This window comes from Leucopleurus acutus, assembly GCF_964270905.1.
Source record: "Leucopleurus acutus genome assembly, chromosome: 8".
Lineage (NCBI taxonomy): Eukaryota > Metazoa > Chordata > Mammalia > Artiodactyla > Delphinidae > Leucopleurus > Leucopleurus acutus.
In genome coordinates, this window is record NC_139151.1 from 55,722,574 (window position 1) to 55,745,979 (window position 23,406).

General features: G+C 52.7%; 1 protein-coding gene across 1 annotated transcript; it reads left to right on the top strand.

Annotated features, from left to right (window-relative positions):
• Positions 1-1,364: 1,364 nt before the first annotated feature.
• Positions 1,365-23,101, top strand: LOC309965449 (guanylate cyclase D-like; the record flags this gene model as incomplete). Its single annotated transcript, XM_082844981.1, is given in 17 exon segments — positions 1,365-1,571; positions 3,082-3,198; positions 5,208-5,384; positions 5,623-5,779; positions 6,082-6,113; positions 6,115-6,244; positions 9,648-9,755; positions 9,758-9,795; positions 12,566-12,729; positions 13,154-13,306; positions 13,308-13,344; positions 18,953-18,973; positions 18,977-19,127; positions 20,121-20,225; positions 21,075-21,169; positions 22,769-22,855; positions 23,072-23,101. Coding segments are annotated over 17 exon segments (1,809 nt in total).
• Positions 23,102-23,406: the final 305 nt, after the last annotated feature.

The following is a 23,406-nucleotide window of genomic DNA, read 5'->3' on the forward strand; positions in this document are numbered from 1 at the left end:
AGAGGTAGTGAGTGGCCCATCGTGGGGAGTGTGCAAGAAGTAGGATAATCATTGACAGGGATCCACAGTATTTAGTCAGCATCTTGCCTGTCCAGTCCCTCTGTAAGTTGCCTAGGGACCCCGAGATGAATAAGAAACAGGCTCTGCTGTCCAGCTGCTCTCAGTCTAGTGCAAAGAGCCTGACATGCTGGCAGACAAGGGCCAGAGTGTGGTCAGGACAGTCATGGGGTCTGAGCAGGGTCTGTGGGGCCCCTGGAGGCCAGGAGCCTGAGGTGAGAACCCTAACAGCTGTGCTGGGAATCAACATCTGTGCGTGATGACCAGTCCACAGGTAGGACTTTCCTGGTCTGGGGCCATCCTGAGCCTTGCCCTGGAGAGGATGCTGGGCAGGGGTTTGTGTCCTCACATCCCGGAGGAGGACCCAGGAGTAGGTAGCAGGAGCTGAGAGAAGGGGCTGAGCTCCATGTGCAGTTGTTACTGTTGGGACTCAGGTCCAACCCTGCTTTCCCCACAGGTAAGCAGCCCCCAGGCGGCCTCCTCGCTCTGGCCCTGACCTGTGTCTTGGTGCTGGCCGGCAGGCCCTCACTTGCCTCATCAGGTGAGATCCTGTGCATCTGAGCCTCGTTCTGTCCCTCTGTGCCCCCCACCCCACAGGCCCTCTCCTCTGTACACAGCCCTGGCATCTGCAGGGAGCTTTCCCATCCTCTGTCCCAGACCTCAGGACCTCCCCACCCTCCTGTCCATCCTAGAGCTTCAGTCAGGACCCTATCAAGGCCGGCAGAGGACCTCCTGGGAGGTCCTTTGAGACTTGGGGAAGAAGCCTGGGCCCTCAGACAAGACTCCATCCTTCCTGAGCTTCAGGCTACACATCTGTACAGTGAGGGCTTGGTCAGGATGACCCCTAGGGCTCTTCAGCTTGGAAAACAATTCTTCCTGGGTTTGAAGTCCTCCCTGAGCCTCAGCCCCATCCAGGAGGGGGCAGTCTTCTGCCCCCAGCTCTCACCCCGAGAGATCTCCAGGTGAGTTGGAAACACCGAGGCTAGGGACCCAGAGGCACATCAGGCCTAGGGTCCTGCCCTGAGCTGGGCCGAGGGGCTCTTGGGGGACAGTGCTCAGTGGTGCCCTTCAGCCCAGCTGGGACTGATGGGGAGACAGGAAGGGAAACAGGGAGAGGACGGGGGAGGGCTCTGGGTCAGAGGCAGATCCGAGGAGCCGGATGGGGGGAGTGATATTTGCACCATCCTCTCTGTCCTGCACTTTTCTCACCTCCAGATTGAGCATCCAGCAGCTGCAGCTCGTGCGGGGCCCCTACTGGATCCTGCTGACGGCCCAGGAGCTCACCTTCATCCACCGCCCCTGAGCACATGGGTGGGTGGGGCAGGCACCGGGCTGGTGGGCAGCGGCAGACAGAGCCGGTCTCGGGTCTTGACCACGCCCTCTGGAGGCTGCGCGTGGACAGTGCAAGTGAATCAAGAAGTGTCGCAAATGGCGGGAGCCTGAGGTCAGTGGCCCAGGGGTCAGCAAGGAGCCTGCCAGCCCCTCAGGAGCCCACCAGTGTGGCTCCGTACAAGGTGAGGACCTCTGCCACCTCCCTGCTCAGGTCTCAAGAGCTGTCGTCAGTTTGGGAGAGCCCAAGGGAATCCACGAGCCTCGGGGCTCTGTATGCCCCACTCCTGCTATAGCATGGGAAACTGAGGCGGGGAGAGGGACAGCGACTTTCCTGGGTCCCACAGCAAGTCGGTGGCGGGGCTAGAAGTGGGAAGCAGGACTCCCAGCTCCTAGTCACACGTGTTTTGTGACCTGACCTTGGGAAACAACCGGTCCCTGGCCACTTGGGCCTGGGCACTGCCTGTGTGTCTACCCCGGGGCTTCTCTCAGCAATGGGCCAACCTAGGTCACCCTCCTGCTTGCTTCAGCAAGGGACAGTGAGATCCTGGGTCCCTGAGGCCCTGAGTGTGGGGCAGCGCCCAGCCCAGGATAGCCTCCGGACAGAGGCTGGGCCACCCGCTGATAGGGAAGCTGGAAGGTCAGAGGTGAGACCAGCAAGGTTTTAAAGTTGCTGAGGCCACTGTGATTTCTCGGGGGCTGGGCTCTCAAATTCAACAACTGACTGCTGCTCTGACTCTCCTATTCCGTGCCCCCCGGTCGATGAACCGGGCTAATTATTTCTAGGGGAAGCCGCATGAGGCTCTTTCTTCTTCGGTCCCACCTTCTCCCTTGGGGAATCCCATCATTTTTCTCTTCTGCTGAAAGAGGGCTTTAATGGTGTACAAAGCATGTTTTGTCTGCCCCTCTGAATGAGCTGCGGGCGAGGCTGAGGCAGAAATCCATCAGTGACGGGGGCGGGTGGGGAGAGAAAGCTAAGGTTACAGAAAGCCCTGGGTGAGGACAGAGCGCCTGCCCAAGGCCCCTGCCTCTCTCACCCTCCCCTCTCTCCTCCCCTAGGGTTCCTGGGTCACAGAGAGCCCCTCACTTCGCTGGGTTTGGGGTGTCCTAGGGGCCCGAGGCCTGCAGAGTAAAGCCGACCTCGGCGCTGGGAGCTAACACACTTGCTATCCGCTATCTCGTTCGCTCTCTCAACGTGGGTGTGGGTGTCATCCTCGCTTTACAGAATTGGGACACGAAGTTCAGAAAACGGAAGTCCCTTGTCTGAGGTCGCAGAGCTAGAAAGTGGTGGAGTGAGGACTAGAACTGAGGTCTGTCAACCAAAGGAGACAAAGTCTGACTAGTTTCCGCTGGCCGGGCTCTTCCTGGCTTGAAGCACACAGAAAGAGCACATTTATGGGGAAGATGCTGAGGCTGAGAGAGGCGGAGGGTTTGCCCAAGTTGGGGACCAGCAGGGGGTGAACTCTTGTTGTCTTTTCTTAAACAGGGAGAGTGGGTGTGGCTGAAGAAGTCTGAAGCGGGCGCAGCCTCCTGAGAAAGGTAGAGCTGCAGAGGGTGTGGAGGGTGGGCTGCGGACGGGGCGCTGTCAGGAGACCCTTACCGGTCTGGATTGGTCTTTACTCAATGCAGAAGATTCTAGCCTCAAAAGAGGAAGTGCTTCCTATCATCATGATCACTGCCCCATTGTCATCGCAGATATACACCATCACTGTCACCATCCCACACCAGCTCCCCAACGGCACATCACCACCCCAATACGATCATCCCCATGGCTACCAGGGCCACACTCCTCTTCATCACTATCCTCACATGGTACCGTCAGCACCACTGAAGGACCTCAACTGTATCCTCCATCCCTCTACACATCCATTCATTTGTCCACTATTTTTTGAGCACCGCCTATGCTCTGGGCTTTGGGGACAGAGCTGTGGAGAAAAGAGACAGGATTCCTTTCTTCGGGGAGCTTCCAGTCACCTATCGTCACTACTCACATAAGCCCCTTCACCCCCGAGATGGTCACCATCCCGAGAAGCACTGTGGGATGGAGGACAGAGCATAAGATTTGAGTCAGGAAGACCTGAGATGGAATCCTGCCTCCATAGGACACTTAGCTTTCCTGTAAAATGGAGCTAATGAAATCTACCCCAGGGGAATTATGAGGATTGGAGAGAATTGATGAAATAACCTAGAACTGTCTCTGGCAAGTAGAGCGCCTTTGGAAAATTGCGGATTTTATTATTATTTCCAACATCACCACCATCTGGAATCAGCTTCGGAGAGATTCAGTGTCTGGAGGTTAGGTGAGGCATTTCCCAGTGGGAATCTTGCAATCAACACGTGCAGATGTTTCTTAAAAGAAAAGGTTCTATCTGTGGGCAGATGAGTTTGGAGGTTTCTTGGCTCAGACACAGGACTTATCAGAACCTTTAATATGCTGTTCCGGTTATCTATGACTGTGTAACAACTTATCCCAAAATGTAGTGGCTTTAAGCATCGGCCATTTTATGATATCTTACAATTTTGTGGGTAGGACATTTGAGCAGGGCTTGGCCAAGCAGCTCTTCGGCTCCACTTGACCTGTATTGGGGGTCACTCAGTGGCTTTTCGGCTTGTAAATGGGCTGTCAGTGCTTGGCTCTCAGGTCAAATCAAGTCTACTGCCTGTTTTTGTAGAAAAAAATGTGATTGGAACACAGCCATGCTCATTCGTTTATGGAACTCTCTGTGGCTGCTTTCACACTGCAATGGCAGAAGTATTTGTGACAGAGATTGCAAGGCCTGCAAAACCGAAAATATTTACCATCTGGACTTTAACAGGAAAGTTTGCTGACCCCCTGTCTAGAAGGCCTCAGATGTCTTCACTTGCATGCGTGGGGCCTTGGCTGGGTGCTTGGAAGAGAGGACTCATCAGGACATGCCTTCCCACTGTGGATGGTCTCAGGGCCTCTCCCCGTGAGCTCGCCAGTGTGGTGACTCAGGGTAGAGGGACTTCTTACGAGCATTCAGGCCTCCAACTGAGAGGGCTCCAACAAACAGGAAATGGAAGCTGTCGGCCTCCTAAGACCTGGACCCAAAACACACAAGATCACTTCCACCGTGTTCTATTGGTCACAGTGTCACAGAGCCTGCTCAGGTTCAAGGGGAGGGGTCAGTGGCCCAAGCTCTTGACAGCAGGGGTGTCTAAGGATTTGAGGCCATTCTTACCTCAGTGCGTATGCTAATAAGCGTGCAAATCTCTAAGGAGGGGGAAGAGTATTCAGGTTCCCTCCACTTAGTTGACCCCTGAACTGTTTTTGTGAGGAAGGCCATGCTAGACGATGGTTTCATCTTTCCTGCTTGGGCGAATGCTAGCCTTGCTGGCTGGATTCGAGCTTTCTGACCTGCTGGACTGCTTTCATCTTGTGCCTGATCTCTTCTGCTCTTCTGCTCATCAGTCTCTGACTCTTGGGGAGGGAATTTGCACAGTTTCTAGGTCCATGATGTCACTTAGGTTGAGAATAGGCCGAGATCCCTACTCTGTGGAGTTGGCTTACTCATCCATGGTGCTTCCACACACTCATTTCGCTGGCTCATTCATTCAACCATCCACCCATCTACTTACCCAACCACCCATTTCATCTACCCACCCATTCATCATTCATCCATCCATCATCCACTCCTCCTTTATCCATCCATCCATCCATCCATCCACCCATCACATCCATCCAACATTTCTGATGCCTCTCTGTGTTCAGCTGTATGTTGGGTGCTAAGTACTGGGGGTCAGCTGTCCACACTTTGAGAGTCCCCTGCGGGCTGCTAAGGTGACCATTGCCCTGGCAGATGCGGGAGCTGCGGCATGAGAACATTGTCACCTTCCTGGGCTTCTCTGTGGCCCCTGGGGTCAGTGCTCTTTTGTTGGAGCACTGTGCCCGGGGCAGCCTGGAGGACCTGCTGCGGAATGAGGCTCTGCGGCTGGACTGGACTTTGAAGGCCTCCCTGGTGCTGGATATGATCCGTGGGAGAACCCTTCTCAAACCTGGAGCTGTGGAGGCAATGGGGAGGGAAGGGAGACAAGAGATGCTCAGATTTCCTAGGCCTGGGCTCTTTCTACTTTGTCTAACTGAGAAAAATCTGACAGTGTGGCAAAGGGTGAGGGGGAGGCAGGAAGGTTTCCTGGGGTCCGTGGGAATTCTGAGAGAAGCAGGGGTCCTTTCATTCACCACAGGCCTAAGGGACCCCCATTATTCCACTCCAGGGTGTGTGGTATCTGCACCATCGGCATTTCCCTCATGGCTGCCTCAAGTCCCGAAACTGTGTGGTGGCTGGATGCTTTGTGCTGAAGGTCACTGACCACGGTTATGCAGAGCTCCTGGACGCTCAGTGGGCTCCCCGCCCCCGGCCAGCCCCGGAAGGTCAGCTCAGGGGTGGGCAGGAGGCTGCCAGTAGGTTCTGAGGCCTCTGTTTAAACTGGGTGCTTGTGAGGCAAGGCGAGAGGGGGAGATGTCCGGTGCTCCGGTACTTCCTGTGGTGTGACATTGAGTAGATGGCTTTTCCTCTCTGAGTCTCGGGGCCCTTACCTGTGAATGGGGGAGGACAGAAGCAACTCCCTCCTCCGGGGCTGTAGGGAGAGGACGATGACACCACATGTGTGAAGTACCGCCCAGCTTGGGTGGTCAGTGGGTGACGGTTGTGTGGCCTCATCCTGTGATTGCAGAGCTGATGTGGACAGCTCCGGAGCTGCTGCGGAGGCCCGGGGAACCGGAGACACCTTCAGGAGAAGGTGACACCTTCAGGAGACACCTTCAGCGTCGGTATCATCCTGCCGGAGGTGCTGACTTGGGGCCCGCACTATGGTTCCCCAGGGCTCTCGGCGGAAGGTACAGCATCGTCCTCCTCCTTCCTTGGCCTGTCTCTGGCGGAGACCCCATGTAGTTGAGGAGCTCTGTGAGCATCAGGAAATTGGGGCCTGAAAATAACCACACAGACACACATGCCTGGTTTGACAGCAAGAATTCCGTTTCTTTGACTTAAACCAGGCAGCCTTCAGCAGCTCTCCCAAAATGGCAGCTGACCAGCTCCAGGGCTAAAGACCTTGGTTCCTGGGTATAAGCCCAACCCCTTCCTTCCTCTCCCAATGTCATTGCCGTGTCCGGAGGTGCTCATGCCCTTACCACCGGGCTGCCCAGCACAGACTTTGAGTCTGTGTAGACCTCAGTACTCCCCCTGGATCATTTACTTACCACATGACCTTACACAAATCACTTACCCTCTCTGAGCCTCAGTTTTCCCATCTTTATAGTGGGGATCAGATTTAAAAATGTGTCAGACATCCGGTCCATGCCTGATGTCACCAGTCTGCTCAGTATTTGGGGGCTTGGTCCTCTGCCTGAGTGGGGCTCCTTGAAGAGCATCTTTGTCCCCCTGCTTTTGGGTGTAATCACTCACACCTTCCTCATCATCACCTGGTCTTAGGCATTTTCTCTTCTGACCCCAGTGCCAGGGCCCAACTTCAGAAATATTTCCTCCCCTTCTATGTTCTCTGTCGGGGCTCCCTGGACTCTAGGCTGCTCTTCTAATTGTCCCCCTGCTGCCTCTGTCCAGTTCCAGGGACCGGTCTCACAGATACCCTGCATCTCGGCCTGCAGTACAGGCAGGGATGGAGCAGAACCCACCACCCCTCCCACCCCAGATGGATAATCTTTAAGTCACGGGGAGGCCTCGCTTCTTTTCTGCACAAAGCATTGCTCCATGAATAATGAGCATTCCAGGCCCCAGATTTATGGGGTGGAAGAGTGGGAAGGGAAGGGGCTTGGTCGTGCCATTTGTTCAACTCTCCTCAACTGCTCCGCCGCCCCTGGCAACATCTGCCTGCTGAGAGAGGGGGGACCAGCCGGATGGATCTGTCAGCCATGCCACCGTGCAGGGCTTCTCATGCTTTAGGGACGAGGTCTGGAACCCCAGGGTCACCCCTGGATTGGGCTGTCAGTCCTGGACCTGCTACTCCCTGGCTGTAGTTTTCCTGGTCTCAGGCGGTAAAATGTCAAGAGCATAGTCTTTGGGGGACACGGACTTGAGACCAGCTCCACACCAGTTCACCTTGTGACTCTGAATAAATCTCTTTCAGGCTCCGAGCCTCAGTTTTCTCATCTGTAAAATGGGGACCATGATGCCTGCCTCTCAGAGTATTTGTGAGGATCCGGTGAAATGCCTTAGACAAAGTGCCTGGCATACTGGGTGGTTTTAGGGGTGTGCTAGTGGGGAATCCCATGTTCTCTCCTGACTCTCCCAGTTGGAAGCAGACCTCCTTGCTCTTAGAAATAGCATCTTTTTAAGATCCTGTGGTGGCTGGGGGGGATACTTGTGGTTTCCAAAGCACTTTCATATGCGTTATTCCATTGGACAACCCTGTGAGGTGGGCTAGGGCACTCTTTTCAGAGATGAATGAAGTGAGGCTCGGAGAGGGGAAGGGACTCCCTAGCGGGAAGCCATGGGTCTAGGATTTGGGTGAGCTCAGTACTCTTGCCCTAAAATGTCCTGGAGTCATCCACGGAGCAACTTCTCCACGGAGCTGGATGTGCAGCCTACCCGGTCAGCAGTCAGCAGGGCTGGTCCATCACAGTGATGCATTGGGTGTGGACAGCAGGCTCGGCATGGGGAGGGAGCCCGAGACCCGGCCTGGCCTGGGCCAGGGTTTCCCAACATGCTTGCCTGTGAGGACTCCACTTTAATGACAAAAAAGTTTTGAGCTTCACACGCTACTATTTGACTTTTAGTATCCGCTGACTGAGGAAATGCCCAAAGACAAAAATCTGCTCTGAAATCAGCAACACTTTGAAATGGATCTGTATTTTACTCATCACAACACCATCCAAATACTTTTGAAAAAGAGCTGGACATGTGTGTGTGTGTGATCTATTATTGGTTCCATCTGCACACACTCCTTTGCAAGCACATACAGCTTCCCAGACCCTTTACTCAGAGGCCCTCAGGGTCTGATGCCTGCAGACTGGGAACCTCTGGGCAGAGAAAATCGTGCAGGCTGGGAGGCGATCAGGCTCAGTTCCAGCATCTGCTTGTTACTGACCCTGTGGCTGTGGGTGACCTAGTTCACCACCCCAGAACCTCAGTTTCCCTGTCTGTAAAATGGGACAGTGAATCATGGGCTGCCCCCAACAAGGAGGCCAGCCAAGGGAAATCCAGAAAGAAGCTTCTCCTCACTGGTTCCAAGGGACCCACCTCCTCACCGTCTCTGAGGAGGATCTCAGCCCTCCTCAGAGATTAACCTGCTGTACCTCTAACAGCCCTGTGCGGTCTGTACTATTATTATGCCCTTCTGATAGGTGAGGAAACTGAGGCTCAGAGAGATGGCATAACGTGTACAGAATATAAGTGGATCATCTCGAAGTCCTCTCCTGTGCCGCTGAGAGCCTGAGCCTGGTACCCAGCCTCACCTCCTCCCGGTGCTCCTGTGAATCTCTCAGCTCCCCCAGGCCCCACTCCAGCTTCTCGAGGTGGGGTTACTTCCATTGGTTGTTAGGTGGGGAAGCCGAGGCACAGAGTGATGGCGAGTGGCAGAGACGGAGCTGGATGGTCGATCTGTCTGATCTGGACTTAGTCTGTGGTCTTCATCACGTGGAGCGGGGACAGGAAGGTCCACAGCAGGGGTGGTCCTGGGAGAAGAGTCATCGTGATGGTGATAATGATAAGCAGAGTCTTGCTTCACACTTGTGGAGAGTTGCTACCAGACAGCCTCCAGGTGGCAGGGCTGGTAGAAAGAGCTGCACTGCGCAGGTCTCGAGCACATTCGTGGTCATTGCTGGTAACAGAGCAGTAACAAGTTGTGCAGGGTTCAGAGGTTGGAGTGAACCTAGTACCCCGAGATCTAGCTTCTGTCATCTCCTCCCTCAGCACCCCTCTTAAGAAGGCAGTTTATTAAGCTCATTTCACAGATGGGGAGACTGAGGCTCAGAGAGATTGCTGTCTTGTTCACCATCTCATAGAGAGGTGGTGGCGGATCCAGAATTCAAACCCTGTTCACCTGTCTCCCAGGCTGAGACCCCTTCCCCAGACACACTGGGGCAGACCCAGGAAAACAGCGATCCTGGCCCACTGGCCAGCGCGTCCCGGGGCACAGATCAAGGGGCTGAGGAATACCCTCGGGGCCTGATGTCTGCACCCCACAGGCCCACCCTGCCCTCCGTCTCAGGATCCCAGGCCCACCCCTTCCCACCAGCCCTCCTGAGGACCTCAGCCCCACTGCCCGGCCCGTGCTTGTTGCAGAAATCATCAGGAAGGTGGTGTCTCCCCCTCGCCTGTGCCGGCCACTGGTGTCTCCTGACCACGGGCCACCTGAGTGCATCCAGCTGATGGAGCAGTGCTGGGAGGAGGCTCGGAGGACAGACCCAACCTGGACCAGATCTATACCCAGGTCAGCGTCCCCAGAGGAGCTGGCTGCTCACAAGAAACGGCTGATCGGTTCACCTCACTTTCCCCAGCGGGGGCCCCACACTCTCCCCGGGGCCTGGAACCATTGTGCAGAAAGGGGGCAATGGGCCAGCATCGTCATCGCTGAGGGTGAGGCCTGAGGTCCACCATCTGAGGAAAGCTTTGTCAGAACTCTGGGTTCAGGGACATTTGCCTTCCAAGACCCGTGCTAAGTGCTGTGCTTACTTCATTTAACCCTAATGATAGCTCTCCGAGGAAGCATTGCTGTTATCTGGGCTCTACAAGAGAGAAACCCAGGCACAGTGAGGTGAGGGGACTTGCCAAAGGTAAGTGAGGGAGTGAAATGTGGGGCTGGAACCCAAACCCAGGTTTGTCTCTGCAGTGCTGATGCGGGGGACCCAACCCTGTGTCGGGCCTCCTGGCACCAGAGCAGAGGAGCCATTTGTGGCCGTGTAAGCAGCGCTGGTTCCCCGCATCAGGGAATGGAAGATGTGAGGGGGACTGGGGCCCCCCAGGCCTGCCTTGGGGACTGCATTGGGAGGGGGAGGCAAGCCCGTACGAGTTTTCAGGGCGGTGGTGGAGTGTGTGGGCCTGACTGAGCAGGCTAATGGCTCCCACAGAGCAACCCATCAAGCCTGAGGTGACATCTCTGTGCCTCCCGTTCCTGCCCTGCACTCCCCAGCCACAGTGGAACGTTGCCAAGGACAGGTTCAGTGAGTGAGAGGGGCTTCCAGACAGGTGATGAGGGAGAGAGAGGCAGGAAGACAGGAGAAGCACACAGGTGTCCTATGGGAAATCTGGACCTCAGAGTGAATGAGCTCTCAGTGGCCTCTGTGAGGGTGGGTTGCAGAGCTAGGACGAGCAACCAGTTCTTAAAACACCAGCCTAGAATCTTTCCAGGGGTCAGAGATTGCCATAGCTAGCGAGGTGGGGGAGCAAGCTGTTGCCCTGAGTGAGGGGTGAGCCTGCCTAAGGCTCAGTGGCAGAGAAGGCAGAGACAGGCACACGATACACTTCACATGCAGAAGGTGAGAATTCCATCACATTGTGGGGAGGCTCAGGGTCAGAAGGCCTGCATTCAGATCTATGCTACCACTTACCTACTACTTGATCTTGGCCAAATTGATTGCACTGTTGAGCCTCAGATCTCCTTAGGTGATGCCTAGAAAGACTAACTCTGGTCTAACTTGACATGTTGGTGTGACCATCAAGTGAAATAACCAAGCCAAAAAAAAAAAAAAAGTAATTTTCTGAGGAGGGAATGAGGAGAAAGAGCACTGACCTTGAAGTCGAAAGACTTGGGCTATGTTCATATAACATTGTTCTGGGAGTACCAGCCAATGCAATTAAGCAAGAAAATGAATGTTGTAAAGGAAGAAGAAAGTGATTGTTATTTGTAGATCCTATGATTTTGTTCCTGGGCAATGCAAGGGAAACAATGGAAAACACATTCCAAATGATAAAATAATTCAGAGGGGTGGCTGGTGGTAACATTAATATATAATAGACCTCAGTTTGAAACTCTGTTCCACCATTATGTTGTCCTTGGCAAGTTATATTTCTCAGATCCTTTGTGTCTTAATTTATTAAATGGGGACCTTCCTTGCAGAGATGACCTTACAGTCAGCTTCTTGTCCATATTGCTGTCTCAAGGTCAGCAGCTGTCACACTCATGGCAACTGACCTCTAAAGCTTATGCCTCTGCTTTTGATGAGCAACACAAAATAGGTGCCCTTCAGGGGCTGCTGCTACTACCTGCCTTACAGACATTTGCCTGAGAGAAGCAGTATTAATGAAGGTTGGATATGCACACCTATACACACACAAAGGTCGAGATGCTGGATTTAGACAGGAATGAACCCCTCCACTTTGATCATCATTAATTTGCTTCTCCTACTGACTGCATTTTGGGAAGGTGCAGACCATACTGGGGAAGGTTCTAGGAAGTCTCCCTAGGAGACTGGGTGCCATATTTCCTATAAGGTTGTTGCTGAAGGTACAATTTATAACAACATGTGAATGTCCTCTTATGAAGACCTAAGAGAGGTACTTCTCTCTGCTCAGCACCAGCAGTAGTTGTGTTCCTTTTGAGCAACTAGTTTAATACTCCATTGTCTTATGGACTCCATAGATTATGTAATCTCTATTTCCCTCTTTGCTTTGTTGCTAGGAAGCTCATATCCAAAATTGTGACCAAATTCTAGCATGCATTTTGCATATAGACCTCACTCCTGGATTAACAATTGTTTTTTTAACCTTTACTCTCCTTTGGTCCCAGCACCCTTACATATTTATTATTTTATTTTGTAAACAATTTTTTGAAAAGGGAGAGAAATAAAGAGGAAGAAATAGGTTATATACGTAAATAATCTACATACATTGCTTTTATCTATTTACCCATCTCTTCATCCATCCATCCACTTATCTTTGAGAACAAAGAATGCCTATTCCACAGTGTTTTTGTGAGAACCAATGTGTTTGTTAATGGTGATGCAATGCTGGGCAAACTTTCCTTTGCAAAGTCCTCTCCCTGCCGGTTCACCTCATAGAGAACCAACCCATTTTTCCTCCCAGCCATCTGTGCTTTCACTTGTCAGAGTTGCCATCCCTTGTCTATTACATATCTGCTCCCCACCATCTGGCTCTTCCAGGCAGGGACTATGTCTGGTTCATTCCTGTGGTCCAGATTCTCAACCTGAGGGCCAAGTGTGCTGACCTTCATGGACAAATTGGGATTTTCGTTCCATTTTCAGTTCAAAAGCATCAACCAAGGCAAGAAGACCAGTGTTGCTGACTCTATGCTGCGGATGCTGGAGAAGTATTCCCAGAACCTGGAGGACCTGATCCAGGAGTGGACTGAGGAGCTGGGGTTGGAGAGACAGAAGATGGAAAGGTTGCTCTCTCAGATGCTCCTGCCGTGAGTGGACTTGGTTGTGGCTCTAGCCTCAGTGGCTCGGAGCATGGGACCTGGGACATAGTAGGTGCTCAGTAAATCTGGGTTCCATTAATTCATTCAGTTCATTCATTGTTTATTTATCCAACATATTTTAATAGGATGCTTACATGTATTCGGCACTGTTGGGGGCACATGAGTGTTGAATTTCTGCTGCCTCTTTCCCTAGGGAACAAGGACAAAGTACAGGGTCCCCCATCTGACCTCAGAGGAAATAATGTCCAGAGAGGGGCAGGTATTTGCTGGAGGGGAGCCAGCACACCAACAGAGCTATCCCAGATCCCCTGACACTCAACCCAGGATTTTCCCCCAAATATCCCTCTCTCACTTCCAACTGTGGAAAGATGGTCCTCCCACCTTGTGACTCTGGCCCTTCCCATCCCTTCAGGTCTGTGGCTGAAGCTCTGAAAATGGGGGCGACTGTGGAGCCAGAGTATTTTGACCAGGTTACCATATACTTCAGTGACACTGTAGGCTTTACCACCATCTCAGCCCTGAGTGAGCCCATTGAGGTGGTGGGCTTGCTCAATGACCTCTACACTGTTTGATGTTGTTCTGGGCAACCATGACATGTATAAGGTGAGAGGACCAAGAGGCAGGCATTCCATCTCTCCCTCCTCTATGTTGTGTTTGCATCATACATTTACTTCCAGTCATTTATATATGCTTTTTTTTTTTTTTTTTTTTGCGGTACGCGGGCCTCTCACTGTTGCGGCCTCTCCCGTTGCGGAGCACAGGCTCCGGACGCGCAGGCTCAGCGGCCATGGCTCACGGGCCCAGCCGCTCCGCGACATGTGGGATCTTCCCGGACCGGGGCACGAACTCGCGTCCCCTGCATCGGCAGGCAGACTCTCAACCACTGCGCCACCAGGGAAGCCCTATATATGCATTTTTTTATTAGTAAGCTATTGCTGTGTAACAAATAGCTCCCCAAACCCAGTGGTGTAAAATGATAAGCATTTATTATTGCTCACAAGCCTATAGGTCCAGCTGGAAATGTCTGTGGACTCAGCTGGTCTCACTCATACATCTGTGGTCAGTTGTGGGTGAGAGGAAACTGCTGATCTTGGCTGGACTCTGGAGCCTTTGTTGAGATAACTCAGTTCTGGTCCACATGGCATCTCACCCTCTAGCAGGTGAGTGGGTATTATTTACATGGTGTGGCAGAGTTCTGAGAGAGAAGGCAGAAGCCCAGAAGCCTCTTGAGATCTAAGCTGGGATCAGGCACATTGCCGTTTCTGACATATTCTATTGGTCAAAGCAAGTCAAAAGGCGAACCCAGATTTAAGAGGTGGGGAAAAGAAATTCAACCTGTGCCAGGCAAGGGCCGACAGGTGAGTCAGCTTCTGTGCCTGCCCTTGGTGAGCTCTCACTGCTGGAGGCTGAGAGGGCCCCAAATCCAGCTAGGAGTAGATGCGTAAAGAGCAAGGAAGGCTTCCTGGAGGAGGTGTCTTCCTAGCATTGTCCAGCTTGGGTGTGGTTGCTCCAGGCAAGCAATGGGGAAATAAAGTGCTAAAGCTTGAGGCTTGAGAGGGTGCACCTAGTAATTGGGAGGGATGCTGAATGGGTTGTGATGGCTAGACATGAAGTGGGCCAGTGGTGGGAGTGGGTGGTGGGTGGGAGACGATGGAGTGGGCAGCAGGGGCCTTGGCAGAGCTGTCAAGATCCTCCACAATCTAGTCCCTGTGCACCTCTCGATTCTGGGTTTGAGTCCCACCCTGAACACCAGCTTGTGTGTCACTTTGTCTTCCCCTCTCTGGACCTTATCTATAAAACAGGAATAATGACTCCAGTCCCAGGGGTTCACAGATGATGGGCAGATCCTCTCCCCCTGGTAGAAGTGCTGTGTAAACTGTAAGCCTGTGAAAGTGAATAGCTTTCTGCCCTCTATGCCTGCTTTGGGGGCCTTCCCACCCCACCCCTGACCCTATTCTGATCCAGTTGTTGGGGGGTCCTAGGTCAGCCTCAGACACAGTGGATGAGGTGGGGAGGAAGCTCCAGGAAACAGCCATACTCTGGCTCCCCTGGCCTTAGCCTTCGTTTGTGACATGCCAGCCCCCTTCCTGCCACCACCCTCCAGGAAAGCCGGGACTGGGGAGGGCCAGGCCCTGGGCTGAAGCCAGGATGGAAAGGATGCATGGGCAGGAAGTTTCAGAGGAGAGAACTAACTCTTTGAGGTGCGAGGAAGTCTGCTGGTAGCATTACGCACAGTGTCCCGACGACAGGAATCTCCAGTACTTATTGAGTGCTTACTGTATACCAGACACTGGTACACAGTCTAGACGCCTTATATATATTAACCCATTTGATCATCATAACAATGTATGAGGTAGATAATAGCACCCCTAATTTACAGGTGAAGAAACAGGTGGTTAAGCAGCTTGTCTAATTACATAGTCCCAGCAGAATGTGAAGCTGAGACTTGAACTTGGGCATTCTGGTCCTGTAACCCCACTTCATCAGGGCTCGCCATCCCAGGACACGGACAGCCTCAGGATAAAGTCACAGGTTCGTAGCGGCCCCTAAGGCCCTCCAGGAGCTGGCCCCCCCCCCCCTCCCCAATGCATCTCCGTACTCTGCCCCTGCAGTTCTCTGTGTTCCTCACACAAGCTTTGCTCTCTCTAACCACGAGGCCTTTGCACATGCTGTTCCCTCCTGGAACCCTGCTCTCTCTCCCCTTCTGCTCCCGCCTGGTCTCAAGTTAGCTTCCCTGCCCTTCCAGACATGGTTAGGAACTCCTGTGTGATGCTCTCATAACTACCCTTGGACCTGTTGGTTCCAACCTAACCCGCTCTGTCCCCAGTGCTTGGCAATGTCCAGTACACGGTAGGTCCTCAGGAAACACGTGCTGACTAAATGAGGAGCTCACTGAGGCCCAGAGAGGGAAGTGCCTTGCCTGAGGTCACAGAGCTGGTAGGTGACGGAGCCAGGACAGGAAAGTGCCCTGTCCACCACCACCGCCCAGCTCTGTCCACTGCCCCACACTGACCCGCGGAAACCTGAGCCACTGGAATTCCTAGCACACACCTTCCTTCCCATTCCCCGTTCCTGCCCCAGCCCATGGTCTGAGGCATTCTCTGTCATGCTGGCTGAGTTTCCCTCTTGCCTCCAGAGCTACCGTGGGCCCCAGGAAAAGATTCCTCATCTCGTCTTGCTGAGCCCTGCAGCTTTGATGTGCCCTGAGTCACTCCTGACCTTGTCTCTTCCTCCCCTGCTAATCTTTTCTCACACATGTGTCCCTCCCAGCTCTGAATCACGCTTTCTGATCTGCTCTGAACTCTGGCCAAGAGGTCTGCATCTTTCTGGCAGAGAGAAATGAAATAAAACAAGGCCTGCACACCCATCCAGATGTGGGGAAACAGGAGGCCGGGTCCTCCCCATGTGCAAGCGCGTCTCTCATCGCTCATGCGGCAGCCTTGGTTTCCCCTCCGTCCCAGCAGGATCTGGTTACTGCTCTTCAATCCGGTCTGGGCTGGGAGGCAGCCAGGCGATCATTTCCTGGTTCCACAGGGGTCTGTGGTTCCCTCCCAGCACGCGCTGAGTGAGCACTTTCACGGACATAACTCTGGAGCAGGGCACGAGTGGGCTGCGGGGGAGGAGAGGGTTCACCTCAGCCGCTCCGCCCGGCGGGTGGGCATGGCCCGGCCATACTGCTGAGCCACCCTGGGCACATCACTTCACCTCTCTGAGCCTCAAGTTCCCACTTGTAAAACAGGGGTGAACGTGCCTATGGCTCAGGGTGGTTCTGTACATTAAGCAGTGTGAGAGGAAGTGCTGTCGTTCATACCAACACGATGATGAACACCAGCACGTGCAGGCGCTGAGCCCTCCCCCTGAAAGCACAGAATTGCAGGGGGTATAGATGTACCACTTAAATGTCTACAGAGGACTGGCCTGGCCTATGGATTGTCACAGGACATCTCATTTAACCCTTGAAATGCCCCTCAGAGGGAGGCATTACTATCCCTACTGTACAGATGAGGATACAGGCTCAGAGAGGTGGGTGACTCGCCCAAGGTCACACAGCAAGCCAGTGGTGGAGTTAGAACAGAGAGAGAGAAAGGGCCCAAGCCATGTGCATCAGGAGGCAGCATAGCATATGGGCTCTGGAGCTAGACTGAACCAGTTCAAGTCTGTGCTGTGTGACGTTGGCGAGTGACTTAACCTCTCTGGCCCAGTTTGTGTCTGCAAAATGGCAAGAGTAATAGTACCTACCTCACAGAATTCTTGTGAAGACCTAATTCTTGTAAAGGGTTTGGAATAGTGTCTGGTTATATGAGTAATAAGGGAGCACTTACTTAGTCCTTCTTCCAATCTTGCCAATCAGATAATGCATTCGTCCTGCTGCGGGGAAGAAGGGTGTGGGCAGAGGGGAAGCCAGGGCTTGCTCATATTTCTCCCAGGGGCGTGGGGTGGGAGGTCTCTCTCCTCTGTGGAAATGTACACAGTGGGGGGCAGCCCTTCCCCTGACCCAGCCGCATTCAGGCCAGCCCACAATAAGTGCAGATGATGGGGAGGGAGGGAGATGGAGGTCACAGCACTGAGGAAGGAAACATCTTTTCCCCAGCTGGTGACCGGGGAGATTTAATGCACTCGATGCAGTGAAGACTGGGCTGATGGACGGCTTGGATCTCAACAGATAGGGACTGGGGGAGACCATCTTAGGCAGAGGGACTAGACCATCAGGGCCTGGAGGTGAACAAGCGCTGAGTGTCTCTGCGGGAAGCAGGAGGTTTCCCGTTTGGCTGAAACGTGGGGAACCAGGAGCAAGTGTTAGGAATAAGTCAGGAAATTCTGCAAATCATGGGAGTCCCTGATTGCTAGCTCCATGGGGAGTAAATTTTAAGCCTTTTGCTGTAGGGAGCAAATGTAAGTATATGAGCAGAGTGTGGCATGATTAGGGCAGATCACTTCCCGGTATCGGGGCAGGGATATTCTGGGTGAGGGAAAGAGCTGGGGGACATAGGTAGTAGGGCACAGTCCACAGATAACGGTGTGTGAAAGAAATTTATTGAATTATAGCACCCCCTGTGGGCACGAGAAGCGTCGTCATTATTATTACCGTCTACCAGGTGCTGAGGGAGAGCGGCTATGCCTGGCCAGAGGGAAAGCTCTGATCCACAGCTCTGAGGGATGCCGGCATGTGCCCGCTGTAGGAGTGGCAGTGCAGGGCTCTTTAACCTGCAGATGGGAAGACTCGGGGTGTAGAGTTGCCATCTTCAACCTTGGCTGGCCTGGCCTGTGGCAGGGGAGAAGGCCACGGTATACATCTGTGTCCCCAGCACCTGGAACAGGGCCTTCAGAATAGATAATGAGCTTCAGAATAGGAAAGGACTGTGGCTTGAGTTCAGGGGGTAGAGCTGGAACCAGCAGGTGAAAGGCAGGTTACCATTCAACTCAACTTTTGTAAATCAGAGTTGCCCCGAGGGAGAAGAAGCCACCTCAGGAAGGAGACGTGAGCAGGACCGACAGCCACGGGGAGGCAAGTGGGTGGCTTTAAAGTCCCTCCTAATTCTGAGACTCTGGGATTCTATCGTCTCCAAAAGCATTAGCCCAGGAGAAGATGATGATGATGATGGTGATGGTGATGGTGATGGTGATGGTGCTGATGGTGATGGTGATGGTGATGATGATGATGGTAACGAGAGAAGTCTCTGTTTATTGAGCATCTGTGACAAAACTGGCTCTTACCTCTTTATCTTTAATATGCATTTCATACAAGAGGAACTGAGGCTTGCACAGGCGAAGTGGCCTGACCAAGGTAAATGGCAGAGCCGGGGTTTGTATCCACATCTCTTGGATTTCAAACGCTACACTCCTTTTAGTACACCTTGGAAGGCCAAGCGTTTGGGAAATAGGTTATATATCCAACATACATGTACTCCTCTCCAGAGGAAGCCCTGATCTGCTGCTGCGGTGCTGTGCAGATGGGGCGCCCAGGGCTGCTGCCAAGGAGCTCATGGTCTGGGGTCAGAGGTAAGACCTGCAATTCAGACAAAGGTCATCTGCAATGTGCAGGTCCAATCATTGCCAGAGCGGCTGGGATGGGAGGCCTGGGAAAGATGGCACTGCTCGCCAGAGACTTGAGGGCTGGGTCAGGGGCTCCAGAGAGGTGGCCTTGTGTGGGATGTGGGTCAGTCGAAGGAGGGGGGTTCTTGTCCTGGAGCATGAAGGCTGTGACTTCTAGGTGGAGACCATCGGGGATGCCTAAATGGTGGCAACAGGGCTGCCCCAGTGCAACAGGAGCCAGCCTGCAGCTGAGATCACCAACATGGCCTTGGACATCCTCAGCTCTGTGGGCGACTTCCGGATGAGGCATGTGCCCACTGTGTCCATTCGCATCAGGGCTGGACTGCACTTAGCTTTGGACTTGGGGCTGCGGGAGTCTCCCAACCCTGCCTGGGACGCTGGCTGGGGCAACCCCAATGGCGTGCTTCTGGAATCCTGAGATTCTAAAAATCCATAATAGAAAAATTTTACAATTCTTTTTTTCTTCTATTATTTTAAGGTTCTAAGATGTCATAAATCAAAGAATCTGTGATGCTCAGATTCACACATATATATTTTTTTATCTCAGCATCTGTCAAGGTCATCTAAGTCCATGCTGAGGAGCTGACAGTCTGATGGAAGAGGCAGAACAGAGACCTTCTGTGGTCATGCAGACAACTCAATATTTGCTGGGAGGGGACTAGGAGAGACCTCAGGGTCTCTACTATAGAATAGCCTTCTCGTGCCCTCACCCCTTCCTCCCTCCATAACTTCACCTGTGGGATAAAGTCCAAACTCCCCACCCCCCTCATAGCCTCCAAGGCCCTTGCTATTCTCTCCAGCCACATCTCCCACCACTTTCCACTTTGTATTCTGTCTATACCCAGCCACTTGCAGTTTCCCACAGGCATGTGGGCTCTGTGCCTCTGTGCCTTTGCACCTGCTGTTCCCTGCCAACTCATTCTCTCATCCTTCAAGACACAGTTCAGGTACTGCCTCCTCCAGGAAGTCCTCTGGGCTGGGTCAGAGTCTTCTTTCTGGGCTGACACAGCCCTGGTGCTTCCCTCTTCACAACACTGATTAGTGTTTATACATATCTCCCCACCAGGCTGGGAGTACCCTAAGAGCAGAGCCTGGTTCCAATTTATCTGTGCCCCCCTACCCCCAGCCCAGAGCCTGGCATAGATGTCATCTCCTCTCTGGGTGTTCTTGGAGATTCCATACAGCTTCATCCTCACCCCCCAGCTGGAGCCCAAGATGTGGGGTGGCGACAGCAGTTTGGGGAGAACTGGGGGGACAAGAGTGTTGTAGAGACTTCTCTTCGGTCCAGGACCTGCTGGAGCTCACTGGGCACATCTGAGTTTCAGAGCCCTGCATGGCGGGGGTTGTGGGTCTCACCATGTCTCAGTACTGCCTCTCTGGGGACACAGTTAACACCGCATCCCGGATGGAGTCTACAGGGATACATGAGTGTCTCATATTTCTATCCTAGGGAAGCCCAGGGAAGGACTCTCTCAAGGACCCCTGCAGCCTGGCTGTTTGAAACAGTGCTTAGTAACCAAATCACCGCCTGGTGGCAGCGTACCCTAGTTATCAGTAAAACAGCTAGAAGGAGATGATGTATGTCACTGGTTCTTTTAACTTTGCACAGGGCTTTTGTGATGATGTCATGAGAGAATTTGCAGGGAAAACAACGACTCCAGAGGCAGGAAACCTGGGTCCTCACCCCGACTGGGTCCAGTGTGCTTAGTGTCCTTGAGCAAAATGCTCTTCCTCTAGGTCTTGGTTTCCCCATCTTTCCAATGAGGAGACCCCTTTCAATTAAAAAAATATGCCGTTTTAGACCCTTGCTGGCAGCAGGAGCCTCTCTGATGTCCTGGCTAGAGCAGCTGAAAAAACTGAGCCTTCGCTCCTGGCTGCACAGATCTTGTGCTCCCTAATGTCGCTCAGTACGTATCCTGCTTAATCAGATGTATGGCCCTAGAGGGGAGCCCTGCCCTTAAAAGAAAAATAACTGCTTATCTGCACTGGCTCAGCCTTCAAAGACTTCCCTTCAAGTAGAGATTATGTTCCTAGAGTTCTGACTTCATCTTGAGTTCTCCTTAACAATCAATCCATGTAGTTTCCTTTCCCTTGAGACCTCCACTTTAGGGCCCAGCAATCTACTAGGGGGACAAGAGGGCCAGGCAGAAGGTATTGCATGAATCAGAGTTGTGTGTATGACTGGCTGGAACTTGGGCTGTTACAGGCTCTTAATGATTTTACCGAACACTGGGTATGCTGTCACCAGGTGGTAACTTGACTACCACCTTTCTTCTCAGCATACAGAATTCATGTCTGCATAAGCACCGCCCAGACACTGCTCAGCCTGGATGAAGGCTACAAAATTGATATCAGAGGCCAGACTGAGCTAAAGGTGAGAGACTTTCTTTCCTGGGATTGATGGGAAATGTCTCCAGAGGTCCAATTTCTGCGGGCAGCAGGAGAGACTCTCATCTGACTGACATAGCTAAAGGAAATGCCGGCCTGGGAGCTGATCACCTTTAATGTCCTCCTCGCTCCCCAAATTCTAAGGAAACATTTCTTCCGGGGAGCCCCTCCCTCATTTGGCTCCTCATAAGGAGAAGGGCCGGGGCAGAGAAGTTACTTCCCTTGATGACCTGCCTGGGCAGCACGCTGGTGCACCACAGATAGTAACATATTTATTACCACAGAAATTACCACAGAAATAATGAAAGGAGGATCCACGTCCCCATTTTACATTTGAGGAAATTAACTTAGAGAGGCAAAGAGACTTACCCAAGGTCACACAGCTGAATCCTAGGTCTGGTGGCTCCAAAGCCTCTGCCTTCTCCATAGCACTGTTGGGCTCCTACTCATCCTTCAGAACCCTAGCACAGAACTTAGCTCTCACTGAAGCCTGCCCTGACCCAGGAATCTCTACTTTTCTTCTTTCTTTCCCCCAGAAATAACTGTCATGCCTTCTCTGTGCGCCCACCAGTCCCACAGCTGGCCCTCTGATGTTGTCAGTGTGATGTTGGGTTTTACCTGCCCATCTGCCCTCAAAGGCAGAAATTGGTCTGTCACGTCTGCATTCTTTTTTTTTTAATGTTAACGTTCAGTAAGGTAATGGTACCATCCTATGAATGACTTTTCTTCCTACCCCACCCCCTTTCATTCCCCCAATTCCTCAGCTAGAGCCAGGCCTACTGGAGTGACTGGAGCAGCTGGGGCATTTAAAGGCCCAGGGTTGCGACTGGGCCCCAGAAATTGGGGGACTCCCGTGGGGGGCTCCACGGGTCTCACTTCATTAAACGGTGAAATGTCAGAGCAGCAGCTCAGAGAGGAGCAGTAACTTGTCCAAAGTCACACAGTCTGTGAGGGCCAGTGTAAGCGGAATCCTTTGCTTTGGAGGCTGAAGTTATGGGCGAGTGGAGTAAGGGCAGGCGTGTCTTGTTTGGGGGAGTAGGCACTAGATGTCCTAAGCAACAGAGGATTCTGATGACAGAAGGGGATGCAGAGTGGGAGTCGGGAGGGCAGGATGCCAACCTCAGGTTCTTTGGGCTGACCTGAGGGATCCAAGGGGCAATACCCATCCCTGGTCCAGGTGGCATATGAAACTTCTAGGGCAGCCCATCCTGACCCCCCAGGTAGCTGCACCCCCATCCCAGGGGAGACCACTGTATCCTTCAACAGTTTGGGAAAATCACAAATCACAGAACCTGGGATCTTAGCATTCCATGACTGCTGGTTATAGAACTCATGATTCATTATTTATTTATTTCTCTAACGGATTCAATCCTCACAACTCTATGAGGTATTCAGGAAACTGAGGCACAGAGAGGTGAAGTATGTTGACCAAAGTCACACAGCTAGAAGTGACAGAGCCAGGATTTGGACCCAGACAATCTGCCTCCAGGCTCTAGGCTGCTTTCCTCCCAGCTGTGGGAATCGTGTCTCTGCCCTGGCTCTCTCCTTGAGAAGGTACGTTCAACTCTTTTCCTCTCTCTTCCAGGGGAGGGGCTTCAAGGAGACCTACTGGCTGGTGGGGAAGGCGGGCTTCCCCAGACGCCTCCCCACACCTCTGGACATCAAACCCGGGGTGAGTAAGTGGAATTTCCCCCAAAGCTTGGCCTCTGTTGTTTGAAATTTGATACTTGTTATTTTTCTGATTATAAAGGTATTACCTGCCTCGCGGGGATAACTTGGAAAATACAGAATTCTTTAATGATTAAATAAACTCCACCTTTCCACTCCTGAGAGACAGCCACTGTTAGCACTTCAGCATGGTTCCTGCCAGCCTGTTTCTGATGTCTAGGTCATGGATGAGATCGTGCTGCCTCCATAACTTCTCATGCTGGTCTGTGCTCTCCGCTCAACGTCCTGAGCGCCCTGGGTATCATCTACTCACACTTGTAGTTACAGCATCAGGATTGCAACATGTGGCGGCCGTGATTAGCTCAACCTCCCTCTTGTCACTCAGCATGTAGGGTCTTCCCATTCTGAGCCCGTTACAGGTGATACGTTGATAAATATCACTGGGCGTTTGTCACCGTTCAGACTATTTCCGCGGCGGGGGGGGGGGGGGGGGTATAGCTCAGGGGTAGAACATTTGACTGCAGACAATTTCCGAAGACGAGGAATTTACAGATC